We start from the raw sequence: 11704 nt of genomic DNA, 5'->3' as shown, positions 1-11704 counted from the left end.
ATATAATATTCTAATTTTCTGAGACACTGATTTTTTGGGTTTTCACTGGCTGTAAGCCATAATCAATAATCAACAATAAAAGAAATAAGTGCTTAAAATAGATCACTCTGTGTGTTTAATACATCTATATATTATATGAGTTTCACATTTTCAAATTAATTACTAAAGAAATAAAGAAACTTTTCAATGATATTCTAACTTTTAGAGATGAACTAGTATATCAGTTATAGTAGATACTTTTTTCACAACTTTTTTCTCTTTTAAGGGATTAAAAAGGTAAAATCAGTATCTGCTGATGCAGTAATTCATATTTTAGCACAGCTTTTGAGTTTCTATTAGCTCAAGTTTTAAGTTTTAAATCCGCTGAGATAAGAATCATAGTTTTATTAATTTATTTTGGTGATTTGACATTTCTGACTACATGTCTGCATGTGTACAAACTAATAAAACAATGATATAATAGATCACAGATGATAATTCACAGATGAGCAGGGTGAGGGTGAGATTGAGGGGGGGGTCACTGGATGAAATGCACTAGATAATGAGGATCTAGATCCGTTTTGCATGTTATTTTTATACTGGTCGGCAGTGTAGAAGTAGATGAACAGCATTCATGAGTTATTTTTTACAGGAAAATGGTACAAAAACAAATGAAAGCGTCTATAACTGCTCCGTAGTCGTTTTTGGTCCGTGTATTTACATATTCCAGAGTTCAGAGTGACTTCCTGTCCTGTCTTTACAAAATAATAACAAAACGCACAGCTCTGAACACAAACACAGCAGAGCTGAACTCAACAAATTAACAAATTCCACTTAAATCAGGACCGTTCTGTGCCGTATTATGGGCTGCACTGAGACAGAGAGTCAAGTTTATAAACAGAGCATAGTAGAATAGCACCATCTGCTGGAAAAGCGAACACTGTCTTTACGTGTTGAGACCTACTGAATATACAGCTCTGGAAAAAAAAATAATAAAAATAAAATAAGAGAGCACTTAAAACTGACGAGTTTCTTTGATTTTACCAAATTAAAAACCTCTGGAATATAATCAAGAGGAAGATGGATGATCACAAACCATCAAACCACCAAACTGAACTGCTTGAATTATTACACCAGGAGTAAAGCAGCATAAAGTTATCCAAAAGCAGTGTGTAAGACTGGTGGAGGAGGAGAACATGATGCCAAGATGCATGAAAACTAAAACTGTGATTAAAAACCAACCAGGATTATTCCACCAAATATTGATTATTTCTGAACTCTTAAAACTTTATGAATATGAACTTGTTTTCTTTGCATTATTTGAGGTCTGAAAGCTCTGCATCTTTTTTGTTATTTCAGTCATTTCTCATTTTCTGTAAATAAATGATCTAAATGAGAATATTTATATTTGGAATTTGGGAGAAATGTTGTCTGTAGTTTATAGAATAAAACAACAATGTTCATTTTACTCAAACATAAACCTATAAATAGCAAAATCAGAGAAACTGATTCAGAAACTGAAGTGCGACCTTCATTTTTTTCCCCAGAGCTGTATGTAAACAGACATTAATATATATATGTATTTACACACACACACACACACACTATAAAGTCTACCCAGTCAAAATACGGTTAGCTTACACTCTTAAAAATAAAAAGGTGCTACCCCACGGCTTCTTTGAGTGATGCAACAGACGAATAAAAAGATAAAAGCTTTAAAGAAGTCAAATGTCCAACAGTATCGCTCAAAGAAGCCCCATTTAGCACCTTTATTTACGTATGTATGGTTTATATGTTTTTTTTTTCCCCACCTTTTACCGAAATAAACGATTAAGAAAAAAATACAGTAAAATAATGTTGAAAACTAGGTTTACTACAATTTGATACAAGACATTTAAAAAAAATGAATCATTAGGTAAAAGACATCAAAAGCATGTTTTTGAAAACACTTGATTGAATGGACATCTTTTATAAAACGATCATCAGTGATGGGACGGGTGCTCTCTTATAACAGGATGGGACGAACAGGAGGAACAAGAACAAGATGATGATGATGATGAAGAAGAAGAAAACTAAAAAAAAAAAACCATAAAAAACATAAAAAGGACAAAAAAATAAAAATAAAATAAAAATACAGTCGCAAGTGAAATATATATATATATAAAAATGCACAACCCTGTTACAGCTTAGCTTCATTCAGACAGGAAGCCAAATAAAAACCCCCAAACACACATCTGATCTCTGAACAGCAGAACATTTTAAACGACGTTCGTCTCGTTCTGACGTTCTTTTGACGTTTTAACTTTATCACAATCGGTAGCGTCTAGAAATCAACTAACTGTGTCCCCGCCTTAAAAAAAAAACACTCCACTGTCCAATCACAGCACTTACTTAGCATGTTTAAAAATCAGTCAATTATATTATATTATCCACCACTGTGGAGACACACAGTACAAGGAAGAAAAAAAAACACAGGAAATACTAAGAAACAAAAAAATAAAATAAAAAATAAAACAAAAAACAGTTCAAGAGGGAATTTGATAGGCTAGCACAGCTTTTCTTAATCTGACTGGGCTTTTAAATCACCCTGGCTGCTCGATTTTTTCACTTTTTTAGTTTATTATAACTGTATAACTGGGTGTTTTATTTGTCCAGTGGCTCAACACAAACACAGAATTGCACACCTGAGTTCACAACCCTGTTAAAAACACCATTTCCACTTAAAATCAGGACTGAAAAAAAAAAATTAAAAAAAGAACGAGAGAATCTGACGAATTTAACCAACATAAAAGCTAAACCCCTTTTAAAAATAAAATTAAAATAAAAAGTTAAAATAAAGTAAAAGGGTAGAGATAGAACAGGGATATGGTCACAGCCAGCCTCCACACTAACCAAAGGTGATTTAAAAAAATAAAAATAAAAAAAAGGTTGAGCTTCATCAGTCTATTGGCCACAAGGTGGAGCATTTGGGTCTAACCATCATGGACCAATCACACGGCCCGGTTTAAACAATTCTTCAGAATAAAGGCACAACAAATAGTTCTTTAAAAATGACAACAAAAAGAACCATTTTTAACCAGATCATAAATTAAAAAAGATGTTTTAGTTTTAGTTTAAGTAAAGAACCATCATTTAAAACCCCTTTACAGGCCTACATATATATATACACACATATACATATAAAGGCTACATGTGTAAATTATGCAAAACCCCTTTTACTCTGCAGTAAAACAGATTATTCACATTCTGAAAAAATTGAGAGCTTTGAAATCTGCCTGCCTGTTCACACTCTACTGTTAATACACTTCATAATTCCAGATTAGTAACTGGAATCAGTATTAAACAAAAAAAAAATACTGATTTTAAAGTTCAGGCAAGAGCCAATTTTATTATAGTTGATTTAATTCATTCTATTTCAATAAGTACCGTTTTATGTAATGTAATGTAATGCTTGTATAGAAATCTTTATTAGATCATAAGATGTAGTTGTGTAATAATATCAGGCAGAAATTTGACAAAAATGCTGGCCTGTTAAGGGGTTAATATAAAAGTAGTTCTTTTTTAAACTCTAAACTGAACTCTTTCCTCCACACTGGTATAACTTGTGAACAGTTTAAACTGCTTAAAATGCTTATCCTAATAAAATAAGAGTAATAAAAAAGGTCACAGAGCATAAAGATTAACTAAAATCGCTCAAAAGAACCATTTGTAACACCGTTATTTTGAAAGATTAAAGATGTGCGACTGACTATTAAATCACTATGAACCCAAGCAGTGGAGGCATGGGATGTTTAGAAATCACAATCACAATTTTGCACATGGAAATGCCTATGAAATTATATTTATAAGATAAAAAAAAAGAAAAATCAGAAAGTTGAGTTGAGTTGACATTCATACTTTTTTTAAAATCCCCACTTGCAGATATGGCTAAAGCAAGCCAAATGTCAAATGATTGTTTTAACAGTTTAAAAGTAATTCTAAAGTTAGAAAAAAGTTTAAAAAGTTTCGCTGGGGTCGGAGAGATTGCAAACATTCCTCAAGTGGAGCAAAAATAAGAGAGGAAAACGTGATTCTGTTTAATTTTATCTGTGAAGCGCACTTAGAAAAATAAAGAAAAAGAAAAGAAAGTGAAACAGTAGTTTGGGGCGCTCAGTAAAATAACAGGAAAAAAAGGTGCTCTGAAACTAATCCAGCGTTCAGATGCAGAACAAACAAACAAACACAAAAACAAACAAGTCGATTTCTAAATTTATGTTCGTTATATTAAATCAAATCACATACCGAACGAACGCCATCCGACTGTAGGGGTTTTATCATCATGTGCTGCTGTATTGGAAATCTACCCAGCTACCACACGCCGTCACACATCTCTTAAGAACATACATGACCATAGGGGCACAAATACTTAAAACATGATTATTATAAAAACAAAACAAACAAAAAAAACACATTTATAAACAGAGTGAAGCTTAGAATTAACAAAGAATTAACAGAGAAATGCATGATGATGATGAAGATTCCACCAGTCTAACATCTAAACCAATCCCCCCGCCCCTAAACAAAACCCCTTCCCACAGTCCTCCATCACTCGCCGATCCCACAATCCTGGAGACGTGGTCAGAGCTGGAAAGAGTTGCCTTTTTTTGTCGTTTTTTTTACATGAAGGATGAAAGGAGACAAAGTGTAACAAAGTGGTGGGTAGAGACCTCCCGCAGCGAGGAGGCTGGTGGTGTTTTTAAAATGGTCCATAACAAAGGGCGGATTGTGAGTGCACTCGTGTCCGTCTCCGGAGGGGGGAGGGTGTTGGGGTGTCGGGAGGTTTGGGTGGGGTCACGCCCCCCCCTCACACATCCGCCACACCCTCCCCTCCACTCGCTGGCTCTCTCTCTCTTTTACACAGCGGCAGCACCCTTCTCCTTCTTCTCGCCGTCCTCGTGCCAGGTGAGACGCTCCTCGTAGAAGGCAATGACGATCTGTGGGCACTTGTGATTGGCCTCCTTCGCAAGCACAAGATCCGCCTCGTCTGAGTCTTTCCTGTGGAGACAAAACACAATAGAAGAGTTTCTTCTTGTTAATTAAATATTTATTCAAATGCCAGAATAAGATATGCAATTACAGATCAATACATTAACAAGAAGATGTATTACTGTTTTAATAAGATGGGCAGCTATAATAGTGTCACTGGATCATATTTATAAAAATAATAATAATAAACAAAATCCGATCTCATAATTGCAAGTCAGGGCTGATCATGTAATTTTTAGAAGATGGGATTCAGGTGAAAAAAAGAGCCAGATCACCAATTTACACACACATCTTTTTTTTAAATAAATAAATGAATAAATAAATAAATTATATATATAAATATATGCAGCTACACTAATGTTTGTCCTTCATTAAACCTTTATTTAACTCAGTATAATACCGAAAATAAATAAATAAATAAATAAATAATAATAAACTGCACTAGACTCCATCTCAAACATACAGAAAAATACCAGGATAGAACCAAAAAATGTATTATGATCTTATGAATAATCACAGAATTGTTGTTTAACAGGTTTTAACTCAATATGGCTATATACGGCTTATTTTGCGGAAAAAAGTCTGTTAACACTATTGTTTCAATAATAAATAAAAAATAATTGTAAAAAAACCTTAACAGACAACTTGAAATATGTTTTCTTTCTTTCTTTTGTATTGTTTTATTGCATTTCCAAAGTAGCGGATCAGGACTATCATAGATACTCAAATAGTATCAGAGTCAGGAGCAAAAAAAGAAATCAAGACATCCATAAGTGATTGTGTAAATGTCTTTTTTAAAAAGGTGTAAAAACTGAACACAAGAAGAACTGGGGTGAAAACTGCACTTAATAAATAACAATAGGAAGCACCAGGCAATCAAACGGTTAATAGTTTTACCCCAGTGTCTCTGATGGGACATTGAGCGGCTGTATTGTAATGCGATGATTGGAAAGGTGTGATGTGATGTTGTGAAGAAAAGCCCAGTCTAGCACTTACCACTTCATTAGGAACATAAGATCCCCACAAGAGTCTGTTGCACCAATGATCTTCTCCGGTTCCAGGCCTCTCTCAAAGCCCCTCGCAACAAGAATCTCTTCCTGAATACAGCAGAAATAAAACAATACAGCTTAAATATTACAATAATCTCACAAATCAAATGCACTTTTAATCTAGTCTACAATATTAGCTATTTAACAGCTTGACTCTAGGCTACCAAAATCTATAGATTAAAAATTGGGCCGCGATTTAATTTGTGCCGTTATTAGTGATAATAAATCCAGATAATACAATATATATACTATATATATACTATATATATATATATATATATATATATATATATATATATATATATATATATATATATATATATATATATATTTATAACAGAAAAAAGTCTACCTAAAGTCTACCAAAAAGCAATTATTTTCAAGTACTTTAATTCATTTATATATAAATCAAGTAGTATAATCAGCATTACATTACATTTTTCTCTATTACGTTGGATGATTTATTTGATGTCTTGTTGCTTGTAATGAACGATAAAACAGTGTACATTCATTTTACACACACGTTAGCTGAGCATTTCTTAAGCATTGCTCTTCCTCCCATTACTACTGATCTGATTTACCTGCTTCTTCACCACCTCTCGCTATAAGAACACCTGTACTGATGTTTTTTACTGAACTTCATAAGACGTCTCACCTCTTTTTTCCGCTTTGGCTTGCTTCCTCCCTCCTCTTCTTCATCAGAGTTTCTCCTTTTGCTGCTGCTGCTGTCTTTGGAGCGGACCGCAGTGGAGGCTGTGCTGGAGGATTTGGCCCCGCTGCTGGGGGTGCCTGTGCTGCTGCCTCCTTTTTTATAAGTCTTCATGAATTCTGAGATGAGGTCCGGACAGTCGAGGTTCTTCTCTGGCTCCCAGGTGTTGTGTTTACTGGAAACAACAGACCAACAAGCACAACCATCAGGGGTTTCATACCAAACATATTCAACAGGTCCGCACTATATAGCTTCGCTCATTAGCACAACACTGGTCCCGCTGACACGGACCCTGCAGAAGAGTATGCAACACTATGCAAATTAACCTCAAAACCATCACAATGGGTCTTACTGACCAACCAATCTTTTAAAAAGCGACAGTGAATAATGTTTTTATCATTTAAACTGTGTTACATTCTGATATAATGTGCCTTATAATCCAGTGCGCCTTATGTATAGGTCCCAAAAATACATGTTACGCACACACTACACAATAATAATCACAGATTAGGTTCTTACACTGTATAGCCCTTTTTAGCCAGAGAGCTATTTCCTGGACCATAGGCCCAGATACAACACATATATATATATATATAAACTGTCTTGAACATGCAAACAGAGGATCTGAGCCTAACCTTAGCATTAGGCAGCGACAGCCTTGGTTAATATTTACACATAATCTCTGCTAAAAAGACCTCCTCTAAACTTCACTGCGTGTTTTATGTTGCTATGGTCGCTTGTGTATTTGGATTTTCCCAAGCACACTGGCTACTACCTAGTGCTGGGCGCTTATGGACTAAAAAAAATAATCTTTTTTTTTTTTCCCCTACTAAAAATCAAACTTTAGATAACGAAGAAATGGTCTTAAAAAATTGTCTTAAGAAGTTTTGGGGTGATTTGACTCATTAAGTGAATCAATGATTCAAAACCTTGTTTACAAGCCCATGCACGGACCGAATCTACACAGCCCTGGAGAAACTAACACACAGACGGATGCGGGATTATACTTCCGTTAAAGGAGAGATAATTATTGTTTTTTCCCAATTAAATCACAGATCCTCACCGGAGAGTGATGGTGCTGCAGTTTTTAGAAACGGTAAGATTTTTTTATACCCAAATCTGTGGAAAGTGTTTTTAGTATGAGCTCAGTCCTTAGTGGAATGTTTAAAAAACATGCGCGTGTTAGTCTGCGGGCGGCACCGGTAATTAAGACAAGACAGAAACACCTCAGAAATGAGGAACGTTTTGGATATTTTAGATTAAAAAGATAAAATTTCTGTCTGTTTTCCAAATCGCATTAAACTGTAATTTAAATTGACCGAATTCATATTTAAAATCACCCAGTACTTTTACTACCTGTACTAAAGGGGCGCACAATAAAATATTTTACAGAAAGTTTTTAAAAAGTTGAATTTGAAATACTTGGGTGGCTGCAGCACCTCACAGACTGTGAATCAGAAGTCTAAAGAATCAAGTATGTGTTTGTATAAACTGCATATATTGAAAGCTTACTCTGTAAAACCCTTCCACTTTAGAAAATATTCCACCCGTCCTTTCACAACCCTTCTGTCCAGGACCTTTTCTACCACGTATTCCTCTTCATCTGAGGACCCAGACTCATCATCCTCACGGTTCTGGTTCTTCTTTCCCATGGCTGCTTCAAACTCTTCGTTTCACCCACAAGTAAGAGAGGGATTCTCCCTGGCCAAATAAGGGGAAAATGTTCCCTCTGCTACTGATATGAAAAAGAGATAGAGAGAAAAGAAAAAGAGAGAACAATCGTTAGGAAAGGATAAATCCAATCCAATCTTGAGGCAGTTTTTTGACTGGAATAACATTAGTAATAACTGCACTGCAGAACGAATTTCATAAAAGCTTGTTTATGGTTGTATCTTTAATTCTGATTATTATGCTGCATATAATTTATTGACTATTGTGTCGGGTGTCATTATTACTGAGAGAAACTTCAGATATGTTCACCAATTTCCTCTGAAAATGAGTTTTGCTTCTGTCTATGTTGTGATGTATATTTAAAGTTATACTGCTAAACTGATCCGCAAACAAAAACACAAAAGAGCAATGTTTCACATCACCAATCAAATGAAGTCAATTCACAGTATCAACCACTGCCTTAAAATGTTAAGTGCAATGTCATGTAAATGTGCAATTTTACATGAGAATAAGGAGGTGAGAGATGGCACAGAATCTAACGAGGCGTCTTTGAGGGGTCACAGCAGCTACTTTTACTGAATAAATATATCTGTATATGAAATTTAGTGTTTTTGTGAATTTCAACTTGTACTGAGATAAGTGGTGAATGTCCTGTATTTTCTAAATGAAATTAAAATCTCATATTCAGTAAGTTTTTGCCATCCACATAAAGTGAAATGTTATAGGGATGACTTAAGATAACATGGAAATAATAGGTAATCAATTGAAATAGTTTTTCAGGTGTTTTGACACATGTATTTATTTTTTGTTTAATGGACAGTGTTGTTATTTTTTAAGAAGAGTAGAACAGTAAACTTGTGTGATACTATACAGATGCCACTAATGCCAACATATTTTAGTGCTTACCTTTCTCTGGGACTGCAGATCAGGCTCAAAACTAAGGAAAAGCCACAGCAGGCAGCCTGCCCTCCCCTGAATATAAAACAGAGAAGTTAGAAGTGCTTTAAATTAAACATTGTGTTGATAGAAAACATTTATAGGGACATTAAGGTGCACAGAATAGGTGTACGTGTATAGTACATTTAGAGTATACTTCAAGTGTATTAAAAATGACACTTTAACACACCTGACTTACTTTACCTGACTTACAGAATGAATGAAAAATACATTAATATACAGCTCTGAAAAAACAAGAGACTACATAAAAATGATTGCTTTGATTTTACCAAATTGAAACCCTCTGGAATATAATCAAGTGGAAGACGGATGATCTCCAGCTGAACTGCTTGATTTTATCCAAATTTATCCAAAAGCAGTGTGTAAGACTGGTGGAGGAGGACATGATGCCAAGATGCATGAAAACTGTGATTAAAAAAACAGGGTTATTCCACCAAATGTTGATTTCTGAACTCTTAAAACTTTATGAATATGAACTTGTTGGTTTTCTTTTAATTATTTGAGGTCTATTTTCTCATTTTAAATAACAATATTTATATTTGTATTTTGGGAGAAATGTTGTCTGTAGTATGCAATACTACTATAATAATAGAAGAAAACAACAATGTTCATTTTACTCAAACATAAACCTTTAAATAGCAAAATCAGAGAAACTGATTCAGAAACTGAAGTGCTTGCTTTATTTTTTCTAGAGCTGTAACTTATGTAGTATCGGTGATAGCTAAGCTAGCTACCTTCAAATGTAAGCAACTACCTGTCATTCAGTCTGAAAACACAGAAATTAACGTTTAAGTACACGACTTTAATAATTACTATACAGATAAATAGATAAAATAGTTAGTTGAATGGTTTAGACAGCAAGGTTACCTACCAAACCTACATCTATAAGGTTACCTACTGAAACCCAATGGCTGCAACACGGAGCTGCTAACTCAGCTAGCACAACAGCTTGCTACTGTCGTTATATGGTTTAAAACGTGTATACAAGCATATTTGATTGATTATGCCGGTTCCTGGACGTTTAAAACATATACACGATTGAAATCTGGTTAGTAAACATTTTTGCGAAGATCATTTTAAGGCCAGCAGCTCACTATACCAATGGCATTGTCAATAGCTTAGCTAAGCTAGCCTAACTAGGTTAACCTTGCTAGCTAGACAGCATACTTAAAACGAACACACGGTGAAACCTTGTGCTTAAAACGCCCAAAAAAGCTTAATTTGGCGTAAAAATAATGCACGATATCGATTTCCATCATAAAAATGCAAGGTTAACTATATATTCAGCTTAGCCAGTGTTAGCTACAATGCCGGGGTTTTGGAAGATAGCTAGTGTTAGCTACCTAGCTTAGCTAACGCCAGGTTAACCCTATAAGTTAGCTAGCTAAGCTAAGCTAACGCAATAACTTATCGTGTCTTCTACAAAAACAACAGCTAACTAGCTACCCAAACGCCAGTAGTTAAGATATATAAAGCTAAACGTGATATAAAAATAATTTATTTAAATTAAAATGTGAAAGAATGATGAGTTCATAAATTAAACCAAGCTGATAGCTAACGCTAACTAAAATGCTGCGGCGCTGCGAAAAAAAAAACATGGCGCCTAGCTTTAGCTTAGCAAGTGTTGGCTATCCAAATAGTTTACCATAATTACTGCTTAAAACGTTAAAACACTGCTTATTTCGCTGGAATGACTCAAATCTCACACGATTTAAGCATCAAAAACACTACATATATTGCAGTAAGTATAATATGATTCATATTATGATATAAATTAGCCACTAACCAGAGACACGGCTAGCAAACACTCTCCTAGCTAACCGATTTAACGACGGACCGAGCGAAGCTGATCGCCCTGTTCCATAATTTAACAGCAGCTCTACTTCACCCAGATCGGTCAAAATCGTGCAGAAATATAGCTTATTAATTATGTCAAGCGAAATCGGATGAAACTCACAGAAATCTATCTTCTCCTGCGCTTGATTTGTAGTTAAACCGCTTCTCGCTCGCAGGTATGAAGCCCCAGCTCTACTAGATATGTATGTGTGTGTCTGCGTGTGTGTGTGTGCGCGAGCTGCAGCGCGCCAAAAACACACAATGGTAGCTGACTACATACACACACACACACAAGACGATGCAGACACAAGCAAACCTGCAGCAAGTAATTCAACACAGTCACTAGTGCAACAAAGCCATCGTCTAAGAAAAACAAACATTTACTATATTAGCTAGATATTATGTAATTTAGATAGCTAAAACATGTGGAACGTGTATAGTGAGTGGCAAGCAACCATGACTGTAGCGAGCTAGCTGT

The 11704-nt window shown here is 35.0% G+C and overlaps 1 protein-coding gene across 2 annotated transcripts; it reads right to left on the bottom strand.

Annotated features, from left to right (window-relative positions):
- Positions 1 to 1831: 1831 nt before the first annotated feature.
- Positions 1832 to 11470, bottom strand: cbx5 (chromobox homolog 5 (HP1 alpha homolog, Drosophila)). Of its 2 annotated transcripts, none has more exons than XM_007242259.3 (6): positions 11348 to 11470; positions 9340 to 9405; positions 8275 to 8497; positions 6709 to 6937; positions 6001 to 6101; positions 1832 to 5013 (listed from the first exon to the last, which is right to left on the bottom strand). In XM_007242259.3, the coding sequence occupies exons 3-6, from the start codon at positions 8412 to 8414 to the stop codon at positions 4872 to 4874; spliced, it is 612 nt and encodes a 203-aa protein (XP_007242321.1). In that variant the 5' UTR covers positions 8415 to 8497; positions 9340 to 9405; positions 11348 to 11470; the 3' UTR covers positions 1832 to 4871. The 2 variants fall into 2 exon arrangements, with proteins under 2 accessions (XP_007242321.1, XP_007242320.1); XM_007242258.4 differs by having other exon boundaries at positions 8275 to 8494.
- Positions 11471 to 11704: the final 234 nt, after the last annotated feature.

Source organism: Astyanax mexicanus, chromosome 13 (assembly GCF_023375975.1).
Source record: "Astyanax mexicanus isolate ESR-SI-001 chromosome 13, AstMex3_surface, whole genome shotgun sequence".
NCBI classification, from domain to species: Eukaryota; Metazoa; Chordata; class Actinopteri; order Characiformes; family Acestrorhamphidae; genus Astyanax; species Astyanax mexicanus.
The sequence above is the reverse complement of the archived record's forward strand: the minus strand, read 5'-3'. Positions and strand labels throughout refer to the sequence as shown.

What these genes read in the sequence shown, in the direction of transcription:
- cbx5 (XM_007242259.3), bottom strand. Translation starts at nt 8,414, where the DNA reads ATGGGAAAGAAGAACCAGAACCGTGAGGATGATGAGTCTGGGTCCTCA. An exon ending in AAGTGGAAGGGTTTTACAGA is followed by an intron (nt 6,938 to 8,274) that starts GTAAGCTTTCAA and finishes TGTTGTTTCCAG; the next exon opens with TAAACACAACACCTGGGAGC. An exon ending in CTTATGTTCCTAATGAAGTG is followed by an intron (nt 5,014 to 6,000) that starts GTAAGTGCTAGA and finishes TTGTCTCCACAG; the next exon opens with GAAAGACTCAGACGAGGCGG.